The following is a 26,847-nucleotide window of genomic DNA, read 5'->3' on the forward strand; positions in this document are numbered from 1 at the left end:
ACTCTTGAATAGGCAACAAATAGGATCGCATCACTGACATCAACATGTTATTTTACATTACAATGTATGAGAAAACGGAACAAAACCAACCTTCAGGTCTAAGATAGCAGCTTCCAGTTGAGTCACTTTATTGTTGAGGTCCACAATCTTATTGTCTTTGTAAACTATTTGTGCATACATTTCTTGAGATTCAGCTCCTAGACTTTCCACCTGTAATTCAAGATGAAATAATTTTCATTCATCCACCTTTTGCACGACAAATATTATAAAACTAATGCTTTTTTTGAAGTAAATTATTTAAAAAAAACAAAATAACACTGAATGAGATAATTTATGATCTTATAAGATATTTTCTTAAGTAGAATGTAACATAGGTAAAATGAGATTCACAGAATCCAAAAATTGTTAAGAAATTCCAGCGATACCGTACAAGGTAAATGCCACAAGGCAAATTTAACAACTTCTTGGTGAAAATTATAGCTAAGCCTATGTACCTTAATTACTTCTTACGCCCAAATATATCAGGACTAAATAATAGGTCTTCATTTAATTTGTAACTTTAAACAAAAAATGCTACTAATTAGTTTTACTGGGCAATTTCCAGTGAAAATTACTATTTTTTAAATATTTATACATGAATATATTTAAAACAACAGTAATAATGAAAAAGAATGTGAACAGTTAAGTGACTACTACTGGTGAAATCTTTCATTTTGTGCATATTTATGGCTATATTTAATCAATTAATATTGATTTGATTTTTACTTCAAGATAGGTACATGTACAGGTAATCAAATTAGCAAACATAAAAATGAATACAAAGGCTGTCCATTAAACTATGTGCAAAATATTTAAGGAGGATGAGGGACACATGAAATTTCCAAGCCTTATTGAAAAGTAAAATATTAAAAAAATGACTGTTGAAGGAATATATAAAATTTATAGGATGGGTTATGAATAATAACATGTTGCATTTCAATCACATCAATTCAAATGTGGATTATTTTGACTTCACCTCTTTTTCCTTGCCCTTTGGCTGATCCATTCCCAGCTCAGAGTTCATAACTGGCAAAATTGCTTTCTCAGCAACAGGAGCATTGAGGGCATCAATCATGTGGTTTTGCTGGTTGAGCTGAGTACGCAAATGCTCCACCATCACTTCCAATTCCTTCCTGTTCTCCACCGCATGCCTCTCCCGCTCTTCAAACTTCAGTCTGTGCAAGAATTATTTAAGACTCATTTAAAGTAAGGAAATGGCCATGGGTGTCAATGAAATTATATGCATGTGTTATATATGAATTTTTACTTTGAGTAGTTATCAAATGTGGAGGGATCTAAATACAGGGAACAATGCATAGTAACAAAATAAAAGCATACATACAATAGATTGCATGATTTCATGTACTCCCGCTTGGCTAGTTAACCTCAGTAAAAACTTGTACTGGGTTTTGATGGGCAGTATTACTGAAACCATTATTTAAACTCTACTATAGGCTACCCTTAAATTTCATCCTGAAGAGTAATCTGCCAAACTCATGTGATTTCCCAAATAAATTGAAATACATCAGTCTCAAGCAGTGTGAAATCAGTGATCAATTAACCGAGTTCAATAGAATTCAGTTAGGGGAACTGTTTGATTAGTTTTAAGGAACTTTTGAGGTTGGTTCAGTGATTAACTGATTTACACACAAGTACACAGCATAAATTATAAGTTGTGATTAACATCCATAGCGGGAATGTACTAGGTGATTTTCTACAATTTTTAAAGCTCATGGGATGATGTGTTTCATTACACTGTATGAGATTCATTTACATGGGTGAACGCAGAAAATTTTTAGGGGAGTTATATGTGTTCAAGGAAAATTCTAAAGTAAGTGAAAGGCCTATTGTTCATGCCAGATCTGCAAATTTTTAAATTTCATTTTTAACTTAGGCAGGGGTTATGCCCCCCACCCTGGCTGGGCCTATGTTCACGTGGAAAGTTATGAATATGTAAATAGCTTAAATAGCTAAGTGAGGAAGGGAAGGAGGGGCCGCCCTTCCTCCCTCAGCTATTTGTGAGGTGTGGAGAAGAAGGGAAAGGGTGTGAGCTTGAGTCTCCTGAGCCTGACAAATACATTGGATATTGTGGGAGGGGCGTGGTTATTCTTGGTGTTGTTTATAAGGGATGGAATTGAGAAAAGTGAGGTCTCAGAAAAACTCTGAATGCTGTTAATGAAGTTCTCGGAACGTAGAAGTCTGAGGATACTACAAGGGAAAGGCAGATAGAACCTCACCCAGCATGCTTTTTAGATCCAAGGACAATGCAAGCTGGTAATTTTTTTTTATCACTTATGATTTTTTTCTGATGCTAGATACATTTAATGTATGTTACTCTTTTCTCGCTGTTAAATAAGGAATTTGGGGTGTATTACTCTATGTTTACCTGATTAATATTGTTCTTTCTTTAAAACGAATATTGTTAAAAAGTGGAAGATGAAATAACCTTTCTGCACTCCAGTAGGCTGAGGCTGGGACAGGAAAGCAAAGAGGAAGTCCAGCATTGTTTATGAAAAATCTGTTAATAGTCATTTCAATGCTTGTGATAAACTTACAGCAAACTGAAAGCCTTAATCTATTTGTTCAACTGAATTTATCATTGTTTCACATCAAAAACACATTGTATTAGCTAAGGGTAATGCTCAGTCAGGATTAATAAAAATATTTTCAAAGGGTACAGAAATGTCAGATTAATGCTTATTACCTGCAAACGAAATATCGTTTGTTTCATGCTATTTGCTATGCTAAGTGCAACACTAGCAGAATGTAAGGAGTTATGACGCGACAAATTTTCGGAACCTTTTGAGTGCCTGTTTCACTAAGCATTTAAGAATCAGGGCCATCTGAGTTTACAAAGATGAAAGTTAAATAACATAACAAAAATGATCTGTTAACAGTATTGAGTGCTTTTTAATCTCTGCAAAACAACCACCCATTTTCCTAATGGTGATCCAAAGGGGACATAAAGTGGCACCTTCAATTATATCAATGATCAATAATTAACAAATTAATGTTTATTACCCACCTATTTTCTTCCAGTTTCTTTCTAAGCAGGAGCATTTTACCCTTGCTGGAAGACTTTTCAAAAGGCATTTCTTTTTTAGGATCTTTGGTATTGTCAACAACCATTGGTTTTGTTGTAGCACCGTCACCCCCTTGACTATCCTTTTCCCCTTGTAAGGATTGGGGACTGCTGAGGGATAGCCTTTTGTGTCGAGACTTCATCTCGGCAAATTTTGGGGGATTCTCCTGAAAATCCATTCCCAATTACATAATCGTATACATTTATAAATAATAACCATCAGGTCAAGTTAACCAATAATTCAGGTTCTTTTATAATCACTTCCTTACCTCCATTTCGATTCTACAACTAATTCTTTCGATGAATTATATATTTCCTAATCAGTTGTAGCACCAAGGCATTGCAATAGAAAACGATTCCATTTGGACATCAGCGCTTCCGTAGGAGTATACAGAGTTTGGTTCACAACTATCGTTGTATGGGTTAAAATCTAAAATACGCCTAATTTACTAAAACCTTGGTTCACATTGATTTTTGTGAAATTCACGACTTAAAACGTAAATAAATGCGCTCACAAGTTCTGTCTTTATCGTATAACTTTAAGTAATGATAAAAGTGTAAAAGGCACAAAAATATGCTATATACGGAAAATATGCATTACAGGCATGTAATAACTCAATTAAATTAAAAATACCATGGCGCTTTTAAGAAACAGTTACAAAAAATATTGTCTTTCATATTCTTTAGTATATTCAGAGGACGTGTCGTGACAAACGGAAATAGGAGTCTACAGCTGGCGAAAATAGACTCGTTGATCACTTTGTTTAAAATGTATGACTTACAGACAAGGGAATTAATGTGATTACATTTATTTAAATTAAGCTTTTATTTATTTATTATAACCATATATGAATGTTGCGAATTTTATTAAAACGTTCCATGGTATTTATGTTGATCAACAATGTTTACAAGGGGAGAGATAAAAATTCAAATGTTGGATTTTTGTACACCACGTTGTCCTTCGTAAAATAGCCTAAACCAGCGGCCTATATTAATTTTTCAGCCCCCAGAGTTATTAAAATCTTATGGTCCGTAATAAAGTTTTAATATGGGTTAGAGTTGTTTTTTGAGTTCAAAACCATATGGAATGCCTTTAGTCAAAATATTGGAGCAATAGGAAGTAGAGGTTTTGCTCATGACTCCAGCCCCAGTCAAATTAAAAATATAAATTTCAGTTTTCTTAGGGAGTATTCATCTTTGGGCCTTGGGATATTCACACCATCAAATATAAAGAATGAATTATTATAATAAGAATATTTCATTTGTAGAGTTGTTGGTCCCAGTTTGGTTTGATTTATTAAAAGTTTTGGAACAAAATGTTAATATTTTATCTTGTGATAGTTTTGGATGTATATTTTTTCTTCTTTAGGGAAGGCTCACGCTTTATTTTAGGCACAAAATTCGAAAGCCCCTTGAATTAATTTAACCAAATATTAATAGCATAAAAATTGTTGGATATGACAAATATACAGACAACATATGCATTCATAAATGAGCAAAAGCTATCTTAGTGTGTGATTAATAAATGAAATTAACTGGATTATTTACAAGGGGAGCCAACAACGAAGATGCTGTACCTTGATTAAAGCCTTCTTTGGTAACAATATTTCCTTGAGAAAAGGTTTTTTGAGTTCCTTAAGATTGTGTAAGCTGATTAAGTGTGCACAAGAAAACCACGACTTTTTTGCTAAGATCTCAATCTAATTCTGCACTATTAATATTTTAAACTAATCTAAGATAAGCAAAGTATTGATTCAAATGTCTTAAAGTTGTTACTTTAAATAGTGTAATAAACTATTAATTGTGAGATAGTTTGGGTTTAAAAAATTAAGACAATTAGTAGCAAGGAAAATTGAATAAAGGTACCTAATCTCGATGTCTTTTGTGCTTTGTGGATTTTGAGATGCTGGACAGAGTAGATTGGACTAAGTTCATAGAATTTTTGCTGAATTAAGGCATACACTGGAGGTATATACAAATTCTTTGAAACATATACCTGAATCAGTCATCGCAAGTAAGGGTAGTGTGGGAAGAATTGAGATGGATTAGGGAGGAAGGCAAGGTTGCACATGATTACGGTTATTTGTCCACATATATGCTGAGTTGTTATCGATGGAATGGGAAGGACTTGCGCCGAGAATAAAAGTGAGTAATGAGATGATTAAGTTACTTGGATGCTCAGATGATCTAGAAAAAACTGAGTCAGACAGCCAAGTGATTGAAAATAATATTGAATTCTTTACACAAATAATACAAGATGCATTCAATGAAGATTAATAACTGGAAAAAAAAGAAATTAGACTTAAAATGCAATACTTTCAAAGCAGAAAAACTATTCACCTTGACCAGGATCCCAGTCAAGGGAAATTATTTATGGCACTTTGAAAGTATTGCATTGAAATACACATTACTGGATGACTCTGTTAAGAGTTATAACTGTGGCATCTCCCACAGTTTCTTAGAATTTGTCAAAAGGAATGAGATTCTCAAGAAGTATGGAAAAGCTAGTTAATCTTTAAAGGAGGAGAGAACAAATTAGAGTATATGTATTAGTTCACATAGTTGGACAGTATTTTAAAAGAAATGGGGTAGTAGAGAGCATTCTTTTCCTACACCATCTCACCACCCTAAATCTTCCCTCAATGCTGTCTTCAACATTCTATAACCAATCAACATGCTCTACATTCACTTTTCTTCCCTCATTCAGATTTATACCAACAACCCTCACTCCTCCCCGACTGTTCATGGTAAATTATTTGTTTCATTTTCCACCCTCCACATCCACATCTGGAAAGCCTCCAATCTATGCCTATCATTTTGATTCAATGACTAAGTTTCTGTTCCAAACAAAACTTCAAACTGTTTCAAAGTATTCAATGATCTTTTTATAACATTATCACTGAACTTCTCTGAAATTAACACCCTCCTCGTGAAAGTTCTTTGCCTAACACAATTCTTCTTCTTACATTTACAGTTCTGTGACCATCTTGATCCAAAACACTTTCAAGAAACTGCCCAAACTCTTCCACGTTTGTTTATTTTAATGGCCTTATTTGATGTAATCTCCCTTTTATCTCACCATCAAGAATGCCTGGACTTAAGCTATCATCATCTCTGTCATATTCTCCACGTCTAAACTTGCTGTTCTAATATCTTTACCATATATGTCCTCTATGTATTCCTTCCATCTCTCTTAAATCTTTAGTCAATTAACGATTTCTGTAAAATATCATCCTCAGTGTCCATGGATTTATCCATCTTACTTCCTGATAGTACCTACTCTCACCATCCTGTTTAGTGCAGCCACTTCACCCTTCTTCAAACTTCTTCTGCAAACTCCATTACCTTGAAAATAGTTTAACGCTATGATTCTACATTGTTGTTAGAAATTATAAAGCTTTTCTTTGAAGAATCGAATTTTCATCATAGTCAGTCATCAAAGGCATTCCACCTCTTAGATATATATTTTGGGCTACCTTTAACAACTATTATTTTCTGCTTATGGCAAGAACTTCTTTCATTTTTTCAACTTCAACATTTTTTCCTCCATCCATTATCTCTGGCTTTTTCAGATTTCCTTCCCTCTAGAAGGAAAAAAAGCTCCAAGGGTTATCAGAACATTCAAGTCCTCCTGCCATGTCAAGGTTGTAGCCCACGAGGAGGGAGGAGATGGCTGGAGCATACTGTTAAACCTGCGAATATGGCTAAGTGCTTTTTATATAATACCAATATTAAAACCAAAACCAATAACAAATCAAATCAGAGCTGGATCCATCTGAAAATAATAAGCTCAGTTTCAAGTCCACTATAAAGGTTACGCTTCACATAATCAAGAATATTTGATATGTAGGGCTTTCTGAGGAGATTTATGATGCTCCTCCAGTGCTTATGGAATTATTGCATTGGGCCAGTCACAACAAGAAATTCCCTATTTCTTGGAAATCATCTCTCTTGTTCATCAGGGTATGCATCAGTTGACCTGAGCTAAAATCAAAGAACTCCCTTGCATTATGTGGCATTATGTGGAAGTCCATCAATTTCTTTGGTCCTTCAAAAGCTGGCTCAGAATTATCTTCTTTTGGCACCTTTCTAGGGGCTGCTGAGACCAACATAGTGAACACATTTGTTGAGGGAGCAAGTTGAACTTGTTTGTACATTATAGTGATTATCAAGGTCAGAATATTAATGCTGGAGGGTATCCTTCACCATATTGGTCAAGAACCCAACTAGAGGATTGGTCAACCTTGAGGCCCTTAAGAAGGACAAGTCTATTGGAAGAATCAGTCGGCCAAGTGCTGGCATTAATTTCATCATCGATGAAGATGAGGGGGTTCACAATAACCTGAAAGTAGAAATATAACAATTAAAAAAATACGGGGTGGATATGGTTCACTGTACTTATGCCGTTATCTTCTAATAAGCAGGTTAACAATAATTAAATTTGATTTTTACTGGAATTGAAATAAAACGGAATAAAAAACTATAAACACTTGTTGCTGATGAAAAAGTGAGTGGCATCATGTTTTAAGGCTGACACTCATTATTATACTAGAGATAGAAACAGTTAAAATAGTAAATTCGATTCAAGAGCACAGAAAACATAAATCTGGAAATCTGCTTCAAGTTCCTGCATGCTTCATATTCTATGCTGTGAAATGGTTTAATATGAGTTTTTAAGTGGGCATGTAACTGTTTATTAGGTGAACATGAAAAAGTATAGGACATGCTTTGCCTGCATTCATTCATTCATTCAAGGTGTTCCACCTATTAAATGTAGTTTTTAGATAGTCTCTAAAAATTATTATCCTCTATGCATCACCAGAACTTCCTTATGTTTGCCCTGCATTATTTTTTTTTCATCTATTCATAATGTCAGTCTGCTTTCGTGCTCTCTAGAAAACTGACTATCTTCCTTCATCTATCCCCTTACCCATCATTCCCCCTTTCATCAAGGCCTTCAACATCCAATTATGTTTCAATATTTCCTCCATCCAGTTCCTCTGCCTTTTTTCGGATACCCTCTAACAACCTCCTCTCTTCAGCCACCCTATTTAAAACTTCATTGTTTGTCTTCCAATCTGCCAGACTAACTTATTTCATTTTTCCCCACACCCACATTTCAAAGTGAGTGTGCCAAGACCTCTGCTCTATGCTCCCCCACTGCATTAACAGCTTCCAGATTCAACCAGCCATACACTCCATATTAAAATCTTTACTATATTTTTTTTACATCTTTATTCAGTCTACCCAACATCAATTCCCTTCTTCTAGTGAACACCTCTTTCGCTAAAACAATTCTTCTTCTAATAACTCCACTTCCATGTCTTTTCTCGAAGATTTCTGCTCAAATACATGAACTGCTTTACCTGCTCTAGTTTATTCCCTCCTACTTTACATTAAACTTAGCTTTCCTATTCCAGATAATTTCATTACTTTTGTGATATCATGTTAAATCCTCATCCCATACATCTAGTATTGTTTTCGTTTAGCAATAACAATGCCTACAATCTGTTGACTGCCTGACTCACTAATGTTTGACCATCTGCAAATTTGACTTAATCATCTCGCTGCCCACTTTCATTCCCAGCTCAAGCCTCTTCCAATGCTGCCTTTAATCTTTTTTCAGCTTAAATGCTGAAATGCGCCAGGGGTAACGGGCAGACTTGTTTTGCCATTTCCTCCTCGTAAGCGTTGAGATGCACAGGTAATAATGGAAACTTCTGCCTTACCTCGATTTCTAACATTCTGCCAAATTCGACATCCGCCCATTTACCTGAGCAGTCTGAGGAAGCATAAAGTGTGAAAGCACTCTGCACTGACGCAACAGCAAGAGGATTACATTATTCCCCATGCCGTTAGTAAAAAAATATTACCTAACCTTACAACCATACTGTCTAAGCCCATGAGTGACGTGATCCCTAGTTCACTCAAAAGCCGCGTTCTCAAGTCGGAGACGGAGTGGACTGCGCTGAAAGCTCCCAAGGAAGGGGTTGCAAAACTTCTGAAAATAGTCACTTTTGGGATTTAAAAGTGGCACGTTCGTGAGGGAAACCATTTCACTGGTCACCAAGGCATTTCGATTCCTTTGAGCATAAGACCGTTATTTTGAAATTCCTAATAAATTTAAGTGTCATTTTTATGATACAAGTTAGGGTAAAATATAATTTATTTCTAATATCTTTCATGCTCGACGTTATTCTTCGTGCAGAAAGTATCTCATCTTCTCACTCACTCACTATCTGACAACAGAACTGAAATATATGTTCGAACAATTGGGAGAATTACGGAAAGTGAAGGTATTGAGAATATATACCTGTACCTAATACTGCTATCGTATTTAGGGAGGAAATGTTAACTGTCGGTGGAGGTAAAAAATTATCCGAGTTAAAATTATACGATTATTAGTCTGGTAGATCGGTATTTAATGGTTAGTTTCTTGATTTGGTGATGGAACGTTAAGTCCGTGAAGCCCTCGTGCGTATTCAGCATTGGTCCGGTTATGAAGCCAAACGCTGGGATTTTCCAATAGCTTGACGCGTACGTAAGCCAACTCTCATAGCTACACTTATGGGTAAAATGATGTTAATACCGAGTTTGCTAAATTGAATGTCTTTCATTGTGCATTTATCATAGCTATCGAATCCAGGCAAATAATTCTAGGCACCAGCATGCATAATCTGGAGCTGCAGGTCGCTGCAAAAAGTACCTTTGGGCGGAAAATCATATTTAATATTATTTGTGACAATAACATCAACGATCACAAAAATAACATGACCAGCCTCCCCCTTTCGATGAAGAAGGTAATTGAGTTGTATGAGCGAAGTATAGAGTTATTGTATGTTAGTATACTTAAACCTTCGCTAGCTCTATGAATAATATTAACCCTTGTCCCGTATGTTTCTCGGGTTTCTACGGTGTATGTTTACTCGTACTGACTACAGTTCGCCAGCATTCCATCTGACGTCTTCAGGTCGAATATCGAAACTCTTGTCAAAGCAAGTCAACATATGCGGCAAAAACCCGAGACGCATGCAGGAGAAGGGTTAATATTATTCATAGAGAAGACGCCAGCTGGAATGCTGGCGAAACTACTGTCAGTGCAAGTCAGCATACAAGGTGAATACCCGAGAACCATGCAGAGCTCATCTAAGCCACGCCGGAAACCTCCCAAAAAACAATATGTATTCCCCCTTGCTAAAAGAAATCCAATTGTCTGACTCTACATATCAGGAGCCTCCCGCAGACTCGAATGACAGAAGTAATGCTAGACACTTGCCAAATTGTTCGCTCATTAGCGTTACACATTCTCTTTTCACATATTTAACTTTAAACTGATAATTCTCGCAGTCGCTTGAATCGCACGATAGCTTTGCATGCTTGTTATAGCTTATTTATCGCTTTAAATCAATTTCATTCTGTGACATTTACATAACTGATAGAATCTTTATGGCACAGATTAAGGCTTAAATTGCCGTAGATCAATAAAACCGTTTCAGGATAATATTTTACATGCCCTCTGACATCAGACAGATAATTGATACCCGTCGCTAGATAAACTTGAGCACTTGACCTACCTCCTCTATGAGTGCAGTTATCTTCCAACAGCCTTTGACGAAACGAAACGATAGAGAAGCAATGGGTGGTCGCATGAAGGGCAATGCCTCTTCACATCAAGGACAATCCTATTACGCAATATTCGTATCCTGCGGTCGAGTCCGTTAGGGATGAACAACACGTATACTCCATAAGCGTCCCTGAAGTGGACAAGTTCGGCGATCATGGTTATACCGGATTGGTTTATCTGTTCTTTTTTTGACAACTCTGACCACGGAAAACAATTGTGGGCTCAGTATTGCATCTCGTGCGGGAGAAAAACGAATACTTGAATTTTTGATGGTTTATATCTCCCTTATTTAATCCCAGGGGTCGAATCTGCCAATTTAATTTGGTACCATATTCGGCACCTCCCTGACTTAAAATCCCAACCCAAATATCATTGTTTTGCCACCTGCACCTCAACAAACATCTACCGCGTCTCCTGTAACTTCCTTTTACAAGGGGTGAATGGACCCAAACTCCTTCCCTTAGGGGTTAGGTGGTAGAAGAAACTCCATAATCTCGATTTCACCCCAAAATAAGGACGACTACCTATCTATCCCTCCGCATGGACAACCACATCTCCTCCACTAAATCTCCCGCCTTCTAAAAGTCCTGCTTCCCACAACCGTCTCTTGACAACTGCTTATATGTTTCGGAGATTGCAACCCTCTCCGTATCCGCAAGCAGCATAGAGGTGAAAACAAGCATGATGGCCCATGATATGGGTTCTTAAATCGTTCAAAACTCCCGGGTTTTATATCACCCACTAAAATTACCCAAAAGCCGCATCCTCTCTCTCCCGCTTGTTCATTCATCTTTCATTACTGAACTTCCCTTCACACCAATTCACTCCTCTCTTCCTCCGACATTCTGGACGTGGCAAACTGGCCGTCGAAATGTCTAACATATTCGTGGGTCCTCATCTTTTGGGTTGCTGTGTTTAGTCAAGGTTTGGCTCAAAGTTAATACATTTATTTGTGTCGTTGCTGAAGGATGTTCTTCGTCATCATATATGCACGTATATAACCATAAACACAGTAATCAACCTGAAGATCGGTTTGATAAGTGACGGCAGAGTTCACCCAGTACTAAGCCCTACGGCGTGGTGAAATTCACACATCAGTGAATGGGGGGGGGGGGCAGTTCCTTTCCCTGTGCCGGTTATGGTTTCCCAGGATGATCTGGTACCCGAAAAATCACATAGCTTGGTTGGAGCTGCAGGTGCCCAGAGTGCCTTGCCCGGGAATCGAAACCGGGACCCTCCGGTCAGTAGTTCAACGTTGTACCCCCTGGATTGCCACGATCCGCTCAGCTTTGTTACATTCTTAAATTTCTAAGTGGTTGAAATCATTTAAGAAGGGCTATAGGAAGAGGTGCATTATGAATTCAACTCTAGCCATGAACCCGCATTAACTCTTCTGCCCCTCCAGTCAGCAGTCCAACACTCTACCCGCTGGACTACCACGACCCACATATACGTGATCCTCTGATCCTCCACTGAAACTCAAAATATTAGAGCAATCCTTCATCTGACTCTTGGAGTCCTGGAATTGGCCAGGAATCAATATTAGGCATTAATTACCCTGCTCCAAACATATTTTCATCCCCCCTCCAACCCCATCACCTTCTACATTTTTCCCCACCCTTCTAACGCTTCCCCTCCGAAATCTCTCCCCACCTTCTCCTTCCATCCATCGTTCCAGCCCTGGTATTCCCCGCAGCTCTGTCTCTATCTTCCTTGATGGTGGCTGCGATCACCGAAAATTCAAAAACTTAGTGAGTCTCTTTTTTGTTTGTTTCTGCGTTTTTGTCTGTGTCCACTAGTGCTAAATTTTATACATTATATATATATATATATATATATATATATATATATATATATATATATATATATATATATATATATATTTCGACGGAGTAACACGGAAGTGTTGAATAAAAAACTTCGACAGCAACAAACAATTTAAGCATATATAAAAAGAACACTCAAATGATATATCTTGATAATTTCGACGGAATTTAGCTCCGTCTTCTTCTAGTTGTACTGGTGAGGTAAACGAGAGAAAGAGAAGGGGGCGGGGGAAGGAGAGAACGGGAGGCGGGGAAGGGGAGAGATAAAGGGTTGGGGGAGGGGAAAGGGGGTAGAGAGTTGAACGGAGATAGGGAAGGAGTGAGAGGGAGGAGGTGGATTTAATGCACGACCGGAAAAGAAAACAATTCGTTCAACCTAATGCACTGCAACATCCAAGACCCAGGTTTCAATTGAAAAAAGTCGTAATCAGGACTTAGTAAGTCGAAACTCAAGCCACGAGCTACAAAACAAATAAGGAAGAACAAAGTATTTTCATTTCCGATATGAATCGATTCCACAAAGTGACACTTCAGACCATTCTTATTAGTGAACGACGTTGGGTCTCGGATGTTGATAGGCCTTGGAAACCCACCCCTTCGACCATTTCATCCTCACAGATCACCTTCTTCGACGTCAATACTTCCATAATTAATGACAAATTCCTGACCTCTGTCCACAATAAACCAACAAATAAACAACAATATCTCCATTACAATAGTTGCCACCCCTCCCATACCAAGCGCTCCCACCCTTTACTCCCTCCCTATCCGCGGTCACCTTATTTGCAACCATCCCGAATCCCTTAACGAATACCTTACCACTCCCTCTTCCAACGAGGATACCTAGATTCTCTCCTCACAAAAAAATCCTGAAACATTCCTACACACCCAAGCCTCCCTCAATCTGAAGTATCTACTTCCCTGGCATTCAGTCCCTCAAATTCATCCTCGAAGACCTATATCCTATCCTCAAAAATCACAACACTTCTTCCAGCCTTCTTCCTAAATGCCCCTCTGCCACCTTCAAACGGCCCGCCAATCTATCAGATCTCCTTAAATCCACCAAGCTTCTCTCAAAATCCCCTCCTACCCCCAGAGCCACACCCACTCCATGTGATCGAGGGGGATATAAAACTCGCCCTATTTTCACCACTTCACCCCAATCCATCCCACCTTTTAACTCCCTCCCACCCTTCCCCCCTCCTCCTGCATATAATAGAATGTATACACGTTATTTCTTAATAATTTCGACGGAATTTAGCACCGCCTTCCTCAGAAGAAACAGTGGTACTGACTGCTGGTATAGGGCAGGTGAGGAATGCGAGAGAAAAGGAAGGGGGCCGGGGGAAAGGGAGAACTGGAGGCGGGGGAGGGGTGAGAGAATGAGCTGGGCGAGAGGAAAGGGAGGGTAGACTATAGGGCGGCCTGGGTTGTTTGGATTGTGGATCTTGGGAAGGATGTAGAAGTGAGGGGTGTATGGTTGGGAAGGAAAAAGGAGGGAGATGTCCCCGGGGGCTTGGTTCTCCTTAGGGCCGTTGTCTCGGAGGAAAGCGATTAATTCCTTTTGGAATGCGGGGTTAGTGTATATATATATATATTTATTTATACAAGTATATATATTTATTTATTTATATAGTCGGACCAGAAGAAGGCCGAAAGCTCAAACTTTCTTACATGTGTCTTTTTACGTGTTTTCTAATATATACTTTTGTGTTCTATTGTGCTGTCCAAATGTTATATTGCTCTCGTGAGTGATTCTACATAATCATATATGTACATATATAATTACTGTCGGCAATCTACCTACAAAAGAAGGTTTTGGATGGAAAAAAGCTAACAAACGGTACAGCGGCAGTTTCCTAGTCTTTCCTCAAAAAAACTTACCCCAACAATAAAATAAGCCCTTTTCAATTCCTAGTACTTCTTCGTCCCTTTATTCTGTCCAAAACTCATATCCTATTCCTGCCCCTTCTTCACTTGCCTAACATTCTCCCCTCTATCACAATCTTCAGTATCTCATTGATAAACAAAATGCTCAGAATTCATTCGTCTTTCCTGCATCCTTTGGATTCCTCCCAACCATCCCCTCCACCCCTACCATACGGACCACTTCTTCGTTTGTTTTCCTTTCTGTCTACTTCACCTTTTCACTGAATCTACTCTTACACTGAATGACTGGCCAATTCAATGAGATGAAGATGTAATTCATGTATGCCCATGTATCAAAATTGAATAATTTCATTTAGAGGGACCAGGTTGAAAGTATGACGTGTTATTTAGCGTTACAGAATTTTAGAGAGGGGTTTCATTATCTCTTTCCCCCCTCATTGAAATACGCACCCAGTCGCATTTCCTTCTGCTAACGCTTTACTGTCGGTAACACATGTTGCGGACGTCTTTGAAGAGTGAGAAATGTGTAACGTCTGGCTCCGTCAATTACAGGGTACGAATCAAAATGGGAAGATACTTTTCAAGTTTTTATTTTGGACTGTAGTGAGCTTACATTAGCTATAGTGCGTTTAACAACAAAAACAACAGGAGTCAGTTTGGCGAAGGGAAGACATTCCAAGAACTTGAATGAAAGATAGATCATTGATTCTGTATGCTATCTACTCCGGTTGGACGTCCTAAAGAAGCTTCCTGGGGTGCATGCTGCGTTGTCCGTGGTGGAGTTCTCAAAGGCTGGACAATTGGAATGATTGCAGTTAGGTTTCTCTGAGGCGGTTGACTTTTCAAATTAGGAGCATGCGATGGAGCGGCCGCCGCGGCAGCACAGGTATTGAGGGGTGCTGGCCTTGGAGAAAAACCAGTCTCCATCGCAAAGCTTAGAGAAGGCGGCGAGCTGAAAAGTTGCAGAAAAAAAGTGAATCACCACTCGGAAATATGTCAACGAAATCTTTCACAAAACAGCAAAGGGTTACATCAAGGGAGCCTCCCTTTTAAATACGTCATCTCAGGTAAAAAGAAGGAAACATCAAGTTTGTGAAAAGAATTCCCGTTTAATACTCCTTTCTTATCCTATTCATCTAGGCGTCTATGAATGGTCATGCAAGCATTAATGCAATAGGTGAGAAAAAATATTAAATCTGAAGGATACATTTGAAAAGGAAGGAATTTGATTATGTATCCGCAAGTTATATATGCGGTTGCTAGCAATTATTTCCAGCGGAAAAAAGGAGTCGAAGAATATATTGCTATTGATAGCCATTAATCAACTTTTACATTCGTGATCCGAGAGGCAAGCATCTATCCTTTGAAGCAGAAATAATTAATTGAATTTTAGAAGCAATAACACCCACCAACTCTTAAAATTTTAAAAGATTTACATCTAGCATGAATCCTTTTGTTATAAAATACTTCCAAATCCCGGTCTACGAAGATTTCATTGGCCTTTAATATCTGTCATTTTTTATGAACATTTTTAAGGAGTTGAGGTTTTCTATCATGACACTTTCAATTAATAGTTGCAAGGAATTGAATATTTTAGCCCCTAAACAAACCTTATGCCAATCTTCGAGTAGTTTGTAGTTTACATATCCTGTCAAACTAATGGATCGAAATCATCAAAGAAGTAGGGACCTAAGAAGAAGAATTGAGGTAAGCAAAGAAACTTTTACAAGGAGGAGGGAGTTGATGACAGGGGTGTTGAGTAAGGGTGCTAAGAAAAGATTCGTTTAAACTTTTATTTGGAAGTCATTTGGATGTTGACACATAGTATTTGAGATAAAGGATGGAGAAAGTGAACTGGAAAGAAGGGAAGACAAACGAGGACAAGCTGGGCATGGTGGGGAAGGAGAGAGTACTGTTGGGAGAAATCCAATGGAGACAGGAAAAATGGATAAGGAATTTGATTAGCAATGGGATGTTGAAGAGAGTAATAAACGAGAGAAAGTTATACCAGCGGGGAATGGCTGGGGAAAGGATGGGCGTGATGAGTGGAATAAAAGAAGCGGAATTGAAGAAAGACTCTTTGTTAAGTCGGATGTCAGGTTTTATTTTTCTTGGAAAAGCAAAAAAATTACCGCAGATCGGTCTTTGCCCATCCAAAACCTATCTTAAATCGTAGAAAACCGATAATAATAAAAATATATTTTCCGGGATGACAAGGGTCCTTCAACGTGTTTGTGAACGTTTAAGTTTGGATCACTCGTGAACAATGAGTTGTTCACGAATACTGAAGCCTGTTGACGCAACAGGCTTCAGTAAAAAGTTTTAGTTCAGATTTCTGAAAACTTGTGGCAATTTGAGTTAAAAATTGCTTAAAAAAGTGTGAAAATTTTCAAAAATATTCAATTTAAAAATGAAATGAAATTTTTCATGTGTAAAAGTGACGGTGTCGTAAAGATGACGAAACAAATTGGAAAACGCTTGGTTAAATCAGAATTCCTAGTTATTGCCGTTGGATCAGAGGCTCAAATGCCTCTTGGATACTTCGGAACACCAAATTGTTTGCTGGCGATAACTAAGAATAAGATTCAACTGAGAGACTCTTACCTCTCTATTTTCAACATCCCTGTTAAGCAAGGTGCAGGCCAGGTCACCCACGGACTTCCCGTCTTTCGGTCTCACCCAATCCAGATTTCCATGGTTAGTAGCGCTCCCGATCTGAAAAAGAAGAACATGCATAAGTTGAAGTGAAAATTACACTAAGGAGGTCCGGAAGTCGTTTGGACGGATAAGTTTAGCATCATCACATTTGAGCACATCACGTAAAGGTGTGATTTGCGGAAAACTAGGATAACAGGGGAGGTCCTTTTGTTCGATACCTATCGAAGGAAAAGTTTGTCACAAAGTAACATGTACTCACCGCACCGGCATTGACTCAAAAACTAATGATTTTATGTGATCGAACACCAAAGCGACTCCACTTAGAATTGCGTCTACGAGATGAAACCAATCTTTGACATACAGTTTACACCGCTGGCAGCAGCGCTAAACTAATTTGAAAAATCTTCGAGCATTAACGGACAAATAACGTGATAGTTATTTAATAAAAAATGCATAAAAAGTTCGTTCTCAATGCCCTTTACTGATTTAATCGAGCAGTTGAACTAAGACGGCAGGTAATTCATTCACGTATCAAACCCGTTAGTGATCGATAGTGAACTATAAAAAAAGCGAGTGGACATAATTAAATTCTAATTCGACTTTCCCGTGAATTCTGCCACGATCCAACTCTTTTGGGACCCCTATTTGAGGCAGGACTCCTCAATGCTGGGAGCGCGGGTTGGAAACGCCGTCCCGGTGCGGTGACATTCTAATCTCTAACCGGGTGCAGTTCGGGAATTAGGCCGTTTGAAGTCACTATGGATGCGTGAGAAAATTGGCGGAACGTAGGAATACAAAAAGGAGAAGGACAGAAGGAAACCCGAGTCGCAGAGTCTGATCTTAACAGGGTAACAGGGTCAACAGTTCAACATCCAGTCCTGCGGGAGTATTCTTGTTTCAGATTTTCTTTCCAAAAGACGCCCAAGGGAAAAATATTGCCGACAACAAATTTCTACCCTCCACAGAGTCTCTGTATGCGGGTTCCGGTTTTAATGGATGTAATGCCAGTTTTATTAATACGTCCACAACACACTCCTACCATATACGTCTCAAAGGATTGCATTTTCACGTTTCATAAGAATTATTAGTCCTACCATCGAATAATTTTACTTGAGATTCGACTTGATGCTGATTAATTATGGTCTCATTTAGATGCATAAGTGATCTTGTGGGCGACGCCTTTCGGAAAGAGTTAAATATTTGGAACTACCTGTTTTTTTAATCAAGATCTTTCTGGATTAGAAATGCTGTTTCTGTATTAAATAAAAACAAATACCCCGGAACTAAAGAATCTTGATTTAAGATTCGAATCAAATCAATTATTTATTATATTTCATTACTCAAAATTCCTAGAATTTGAACTTGGATTCGAAAAAATCTCTGTCATTGGAAGTAGTGAGTGTACGTGATCCTCGTGAGGCAGGCTTAGTTACAGAGCTAGATCGAATAATAATAATTTGACCCGTTCGATTATAACACGGTAATTTATTGTTTCAATTTTTTGGGGTACCTTATTTTTAAACCCCCAATACAATTTCATTAATTTTTTACAAAATGCAAAATATGAGTTACATGCCATTCCTTTCCGTCGTTCTCCCCGTTCCCACTTTATCTTTTGTTGATACATCTATCGAATATTTTCCTAATCGGTTCCTCGTGTAGATATTTCCCAATTTGTTGGATGCTATACAAATATCCAAGGACAGCTTCCTGCTCGCATCTTTCCTCGGCATAAATTGGGCAATAAAGGACTGTGTATTGGAGTGTCCTCTTCCATCATGCATTCACACGTCCCCTTCTTTTTTCCCTATTTTCTTGAGGTATGATCTAAACTCCCCGTGTCCAGTTAACAATTTGCGTAATTCCTTTGTAAGTTTTAAAGTTGATCTTCATTCTATCCTTCACACTAGGTAGGAATTGCCTGGTTATTTTCCCCATTTCTAATGTTTCCCATTACCGTTCCCATTTATCCAGGAAATGCGCTCTTATAACCTTCCTGTTCCTGCTCCATTTCTCAGTCGGAGACAAAGTTACACCTCCTTCTAGATCGAATGCAACCTAGAGCAGCCAAGTTTGTGAAAAGCTGTTATGAACATCGTTAGCAATGCCACGACACTATTGGAAGAATTAGGATGGGAGCCACTAGCTGACCGTAGGTTGAAATAACAGGTAAAATATACTGCGTGAATTTGAGGCAGGTTAGAGGATTTAAAAGAAATTCTACAGTTTCTGACTTATTATGATAGACCAGATCACGCACGTAAAATCGGAAAGATAAATAGTAGAGCGGATAGATTTAAAATATTTTACCACACACGATTAGAGTTCAAAATAGATGTGATCGCAGGCGCGAAGGGGATGAATAGTATTGCTAGGGTTTATATTTTGCCGTTATCATGCTTGAATATATGTAGAACCATTTTTATAGCATTGTTCCCGCATGGTTTGAATATTTTCCTGCTAATGAATAATCTTGTTATTGGATATTTTTGCATATAAGTAGCTTTTTTCATGCAAATAAATTTGTTCGAGTGCACGATCAAACTAATATCTGTTTAGTGGTGTAGTGATTGTTATTCCTCATGCACGGCTGGTGACTTAACACCCCCGACACATGCCCTTGCAGCGGCTTGTGGGGTGTTACGCTTATGTAGGTGTAGTACTCCGTTGTTCGATGTCCTTCCCACCTAGCACCAAATAACACGAATTCACTCACCTTGTCGACGCAATGGTCATTGCAAGCCTTCTTGGCGGCATCTCCTTCACAGCTGTCTACATGTCCACTATCATCAAGGTACATCCTAGACCCCTCTTCCGGTACGTTAGGATCACTGGTAGAACGCAAGAAGGTCCCGCAGGAGCATTTCCCGTCAGCACTGTTAGTGAAAAGAAACGTGATTAAATTAGTAATCATATATACTATTATTGAGAAGTCTACAGTGGAAAGAGGAAGGTATCTGAAATATATTCTACAGCCTTGCGAAGTTTACAAATGCTTCCACAAGGGCACACACCTCTATGGCGGTAGTGGTGATTCACTCCCAGATCTCCAATCTCCCACATCTTCCATCTCCTACCCCTAACCTATCTATCACAGATTACCAAATATTACCACACGGTATAATTGACCGAGAAAGTCGTGCTCCTATCACGATAAATGACTAAAACTACACATTTTGATAGGGAATCCGAGTATGCCTAGCAATGGCGACATGAAATAAGAGCCAGTAAAGAAAAAAACACACGATTCATCATAATCGCAATGCTCGCCGAATAAACTTGAGTTTAGTTAATTTTGTATGCCAATAAATTATTTCTGTTAAGCTGATTTGTGATTTTCCTAATATTTTGTTGTGCTTCAATCTACATATTCTACCTGTATGCATATCATTCACATGGTATGCGCATAAACTTATGGAAATTGCTGAAAATTTCGTGAAAAATACATGCTCACTTTTCATCTTGCTCATTTACTTCGAGTTAACATAATACTCATTATGAAAAATGCCCTTTTTGTTGAAATATGCACTCGATAAAACAGATTGGAGAGTTTGAATATTATGCGGCGAAAAAACGTATAAAAATCCTATGTACCTTTAATTTTCCCTTCTTAAGAGGTATGCTGAGTGAGCTGTTGAATTAACTATAGTTATTAAGTCATTTTTAATTTATATAACCGACTTAGCTACTAATTTCCATTCTTGAAGGATAAGCAACTGCTTGTAGCAATTGTATAATAGATGATAAATATATAATACAATTATTATTTACGCATTGGGGATCGAAAATTATAAATACGACCTACTTTTTTATCATCAATTCAAATATTGCGAATGTTTTTATGCATATTTTCCCTTCATGGAAAGAACCTCTCGCAAAAGAATAAGAGGCTATATATGGAAAATTAACTAAAGGAATAAAGTGTAAATTATTAAAGAACGATAACTCATATAACTACTCACTTGACATGGTGGAGAACAGCAACAAAAAGAATGATCAGGAATCCCTTCATGTTGATTATTTAGATGAAATTGACCTGAAAATAGAAAGCACCATGTTATTGGGAAACAATTGCTGAAATTCATACTCAAAGGTTAGCGGCGGGGCATGTTTATGGGCATTTTTCTGACAGAGATCAAATGAGCATCCTCAAACACCGTGACCGTCACTTGTTTTCCGCTTGACCTCTCACGAGGCCACTTCCATCTGCTCGTCACTTACGGCAGCAAGGTGACCTCTTAGCATCTTGGTCACCCACTGAGGGATCCCTCCGTCCCAGTCGACAAACCAAATGCAAATTCGAAGCCAGGAGGATTATTACCGCGAGTAATCCACCCAAGACCGAGAAACCTTTCCCGCTTCGCTGACCTCATTGCGAATACGAAGGCAGGTGGGTACGACCTCTAGAAATTAATAATGAATCCTTGAGTGCGAATGTTTATTGCGATAAATTTGTGGGGTTTATTTCATCCAATTTAGTAGGTTATCCCATACATTCACAAGTTTTACTCAGAAAATTAAGTATTTCACAATTTCAAAAGTTTCCTTGGTGCCAACAATTTCTATTCCAATATCAATTTCGCCAACACGTCGTATGATGTAGCCTTACATAATGAAATACAAAACTCCAACCTTCCCAAGAACGTATTTCCTAAATTATCTGCATTGCATTTACATGTGAAAATTAAATGGCTTTGCTCCGCGAGCTGAATGCACCGAGAATCAACTTCTTAAGGGGTGATTCGTCGTCGGGGTCCATGCAAATTCATGAAAATACATCCCACACAGCCAGAAAGCAATACAAAATTGCATTTAAATAACTTTTGTAAAGTTTTCTTCCAAGATACGTCAAGTGGTGGCACTAATTTTTAAAAGCACGAATTCTTTGTCCCTATAAAGGTTCAAACCCCCCGCTAACAGCCCAATTATTTCACATTTTAACGAGAAATATAAATTGGTGCTTCGCGGAAATTCGCATGTTTTATTAAAATACTTCTAAGATGTAACGGTAGTTTGAAATTATTTTTCTAGAGTTGAAGAAAGGTAGGAAACTGTCATTTATTATAAATGCATTTTGGCGCAAATCTAGTCAGGTCATCTGCTCTTAGAAGGGAATATTCATGATAAAATTCCGTGCTGCTCAGGCTTTAGCTTTTAAGTTTTTGTGCCCTCAAAAATCCTATCGCATGCACAGAGAAGCATACATGTAATTTGGAAAATGAGCAATGCATTTTCAGGAAAACTCAAAAGTACATTTACGTTGGACTCCCGCGGTCAATTTTTCTTTCGTGAAAACAATGATGTCCTCTATTCTAAGTATGGAGATGGTAAAACGCGTCTTCCCTTGCTCACCGAATCGGAATCACCGTCTCAGACCCTGGATTGACGACAGGGGGACGAAGGGAGGACACAATACTGACCATAATGTGAAATGGGGATTCAAGGTAAGAGTGAAGTAATTCATGTGCGAAAGAATTAAAATATGAAAGGTATGTTTGAATCCAAGTTATTTAGTTTTTTGGGTGTTAGGCGATGATAGACAATTCATTGGAAACTTGGAACCTACCGAAAAATATATTGAGGAAGGCGTCTTTGACTCCCAATATTGATATAAAATAAGTGAACAGGAAGAAGCTCATTAATCAAAAATCGAATGACCCGGGATGGTTCTAGATATTTATTTCGTGAGCGTCGAAAGCACTTCTGCGCGATCTTTTCGAATTTACCTACCTCTTAGAAACTATTTCTCGTGAATAAACGTCCACTAAATTTAAATTAATCCCAATTTTCCCACCTTATGTCTCTAGCCGGGACACATAGGGTGGAAAACGTTATTTCTGAAGCTCAATTTCTATCCATGAATATTCGCTCAAGTTAAGTGACAGCCACCGTTCTACTGGGTGCATAATTTTTATCTTACTCGTTTCATTTTTGTAGTTGCAAGCTTATTCAGCTACCATCGTTTAATGTATTCCAAGAAATATTTAGAAACCTAATAAACTCAATTGTAGTAAGAATTGAGGAAAAATCCACATTTCTCCTAGGCAGCTGAATTACTGGAACGAGTTATTACGAGATATTATAAAAATAAAGTAATAAGTTGTTAAAAGATTATTATTATAAGGTATTCTACCGGTTGAGGTAGGTTTTTGGATGGACACAGCTATTATATATATTACTCAGGATAAATCATTTTGGAACCATAAACATTTAATTTCAATATTTAACTAAAACAAAGGAAGTACAGGTATTAATTAGCCTCAGCAGAAAGTACCAGGAGAGGCACCTTCCCTTCACTGAAAAACTATTCGTTAAAAGAGGAGGTCAAATGCGATGGATAAGTTTCCAACAGATTAGCCGCTAACCCGGCCGTGATCAATGCTTTCCCTACATATATGACTGCTATGAAGAAGAAATTCGATAATGGTACTTCATTGTTTGGGAAATAATTTGAAGGTATTATATGATAATCCACTTGCGTGCTCTTTTTCTTTTAAAGTGTTTATCTATGAAAAAACGTCACTGATTAAAAGTTAGTTTCACACGGCTTAATCACTTCGGCTAGCATCACGTCCGCTACGTAATGTAGAGTACCAATTGAAATCCAATATGACCTGGTCTGAAGTACGAGTTAAATGAAAATAAATTGAAACCCAAATGGTTATGATTAAAAATATCCATCACTGCACAAAGAAGGTTTAACTATTTCCACGGGTTAAATATGTACAAGGGAAGAGTTTAATATTTCCTCGTTTCCGAACTGGGAAGGGGACGATCTAGATACTTTCCAAGTGACTGGGATCGCTTGCACTATTCTCTCGTGATCGGATATTTTAATTTTCCTCTCCCAAACCCCTCTAGTTCCGAAGAGGGACCAAGAGTAGGCTTAAGGAGTTTGATGCAGTAGCCGTCCCTCTCTACCACCTCTCTTCGGCTGCGCCCCAGACAAATGCTCGCCCATTATTCAATCGCGAGCTGCGGCGAAATGGAATAAGCGTTAGCTTGAATGGGATAAACTGGAGCAGACAATTGAGCAGCCGGGGCAAAGCTATGGGATGAGAGTTAGAGGAGGTATTGCCTCCTATGCATGAATCATGATCCGACAGTGGTCAATAACCAGACAGAATAATAATGAAAACAAGTCTCGAGTGCAAAGAAAAAAAATGGAATGAAATCGTGACCCATCGAATAATCGCTCGCGTTTTGCAAGTATACTCGCCCAGCTTAAATCCCTCAATCTAAATTCTGAGCTTATCTAAATTCTAAAATGTGCGAATAAAAACCTCAGATTAAGTTTTATTTTAGCGCAATAATTTTCGCATCGGCAAGACTGAATGGTGATTAGCCGGGCGAAAGTTATTGCATTCACCACGAAGGGAGCAACTAAATAAAACTGTAAAAAATGGAGAGATTCAGTGCAGAGATTTAAGAAAATAAGTTCTTGAGAATGGTGGGATTTTGTATTTCATCATATAAGACTACATTAATCAACGCATCTGTGACATTAATATTGGAATAGAAACTGATGGACTCAAGGAAGCTTTTGAGGTGGTGAAATGCCTAATTTTCTGAATGAAACTTGTGAAATTACGAAATATACTACTATATACGACAAAAAAACACCGTAAATTTATCGTGATAGACATTCGCGCACAAGGATTCATTATTAATTTCTACGTCTTTTTATGTCCAAGACGGAATTCGAACCCGGATCGTTCGGGCATTAGATCGGTTCATTACCCACGGGCCCAACTACAATGGTTGGAGAGGGTATCGAATTCGTACGATGCCTGACGTGATTGGGTTCCGGAGACGCAACCAGTTCGTTTCCAGCGGAAAGCGGATTTTTAAATTTATATTTAGATTCACGCACATGCAAAAACTATGAACCATAACACTTCCCGAATAAGCTAATAGGAATGATCGCCGATTTTATTTATTTATTTATTCAATATAAGTCCGAAAACAGCACATTTTGGCCTTTACATCGAACTATTAACAACGATAACAATGGTCACATTTACAAACACACAAGCCCTAGATGGAGCGAAACTCACCCAGGCGGGAATCGAACCCGCGACCCTTGGAATGGCAGACGAGGACGTTACCCCGCCGCCACCGGGGCCGGCAATTTATATATGTTTTATATAATTTAATACAATACAATACAATACAATTTATTAATACAATACAATTTATATAATTTATATATCATATAATATTTATATGAAATCTCAGTATGAACTACGAGAAGCAAGTAATAAATGCCGGTGCGAGGAGCTGTGAGAGAACTAAGACATTGGCAGGGAACAGGACAGTCTTTAGAGCGACTATAATTCAATCCCTGGATTGATATAACCCGTAATGACGACCACTTCTGACCTTAGAATACCAAATCTTCTTTTAAAAAAATCTCTTTTCCCGTAGACACACGATATGAACTTAAATTATCAGATGAGAACATTTTACGCACAACCAAGCGTCGGGATTAAAAGACAAGCTATCTGAATCAGGAAGAGCAAATCTGATTAAGTGGGTCTTCAAGATTCTATTTACTTGAGTCAATACTTTTGGAGTCAAATCCATCCAACGAACAACCATTCTGTGAGAAATATTCAGTTGATTTACCCAATTAAATGAAATTGTACTCAGCATACGCGTGACTGGGACAGTAAAAAAATAACTAGTCTTCTCTTATGCTCAACAAATCTTTAAGGTTTTCGGCTGTAAACAATGTACGACATGATTTTGACATTTCACCATATGAAATGGAAGTAACCGCGTAAACTGAATCACCGCCCCCATTCCCCGGAATTCAAATCCTTTCGCCACTTGAGTCCGAGGTAGGGTGGACTCTTACAAGACGGGGAAGCGATATCCTACATTCCCTACCCCGAAAACCTCAGAATTCACATAGTGAAAAGCACTGTTAGATGGGAGAGGAAAACCAAAGTTCAAAGAGGGATGGAGTTCTCTCCGTTCTACTCTTTCTGTGGCGTCTGTTAAAGTTAGGAATGGAAAGTTCACTTCGAAACAAGGGGAATATTCTAGCCTTAAAATCTCGCTCCACGGAGCTAACCAAGCCCGATGCGGGAGTCAACTTGCCTCGAATTGGGTCCGAAATGGTTGGCAAGCAAAGAGCTTAAAACTTTGCGTGTAAAGGTACTCACGTTATTGCGTGCGACTGCCTTGTCACGTTCTGAACCGTCTGCAATGGGAGCCTTCGGAACACTGCACCACAGCTCGACGGCCGGACGGCTTTTATATTCGACGGCCGGCGAGTGGGGTGGGGGCCGCAGACGAACTCTGGAGGATGTGGGTGGCGGAGATTGACAGGAGGGTGGAACGGTGGACGACGGGAAGAGTACTTGAGGAGGAGGAAGGGGGGGGAGGGAGTAGTAGCAGACGCTGCTGCGACTCTCGATGCACCGCACGTTGGGTCACCACACACTCATACACCATACCCAACCTCACTCCCCCCACCCCAAATCCCCTCTCGACACAGTTCTCGGGGCTCATCACTTGAGTTTTTTTTCATCCTGTCCCTCCACGGCGAGCTCGGATTTTTTTTCCCTCCTCGAAGGTCATCTCGTCAACAAAAATTGCACCTCTCCCACGCATGTTTGCTCGCCCTGAAATGAAATGACCGCGCGCGAGTCAGAGAAAGGGAAGAGGTGAGAGATAGAGAGAGGTGGGGAGGTAGAGAAAGGGGTCGGGCGGAAGTCGGG

General features: G+C 38.6%; 2 protein-coding genes across 3 annotated transcripts in view; both read right to left on the reverse strand.

Annotated features, from left to right (window-relative positions):
• The window catches only part of LOC139698079 (putative leucine-rich repeat-containing protein DDB_G0290503), a 32,514-nt gene extending 28,789 nt beyond the window's left edge, over positions 1-3,725 (reverse strand). The window contains exons 1-4 of one of the 2 annotated variants that reach the window (XM_071596969.1): positions 3,391-3,725; positions 3,065-3,288; positions 1,016-1,214; positions 91-210 (exon numbers count right to left, since the gene is read on the reverse strand). In XM_071596969.1, the coding sequence (XP_071453070.1) occupies positions 91-210; positions 1,016-1,214; positions 3,065-3,288; positions 3,391-3,396 (549 nt within the window). In that variant the 5' untranslated portion in view covers positions 3,397-3,725. The remainder of the gene's footprint in view (positions 1-90; positions 211-1,015; positions 1,215-3,064; positions 3,289-3,390) is intronic. The other variant, XM_071596970.1, reaches the window with a different exon arrangement.
• Positions 3,726-15,035: 11,310 nt separating this feature from the next.
• LOC139697600 (uncharacterized) lies at positions 15,036-26,412 on the reverse strand. Its single transcript, XM_071596380.1, has 5 exons — positions 26,290-26,412; positions 21,082-21,155; positions 19,836-19,995; positions 17,066-17,176; positions 15,036-15,413 (listed from the first exon to the last, which is right to left on the reverse strand). Exons 2-5 carry the CDS (start codon positions 21,129-21,131, stop codon positions 15,309-15,311), a joined length of 426 nt encoding a protein of 141 aa, XP_071452481.1. The 5' UTR covers positions 21,132-21,155; positions 26,290-26,412; the 3' UTR covers positions 15,036-15,308.
• Positions 26,413-26,847: the final 435 nt, after the last annotated feature.

This window comes from Hetaerina americana, unplaced genomic scaffold, assembly GCF_022747635.1.
Source record: "Hetaerina americana unplaced genomic scaffold, ioHetAmer1.1.p SCAF_8, whole genome shotgun sequence".
Lineage (NCBI taxonomy): Eukaryota > Metazoa > Arthropoda > Insecta > Odonata > Calopterygidae > Hetaerina > Hetaerina americana.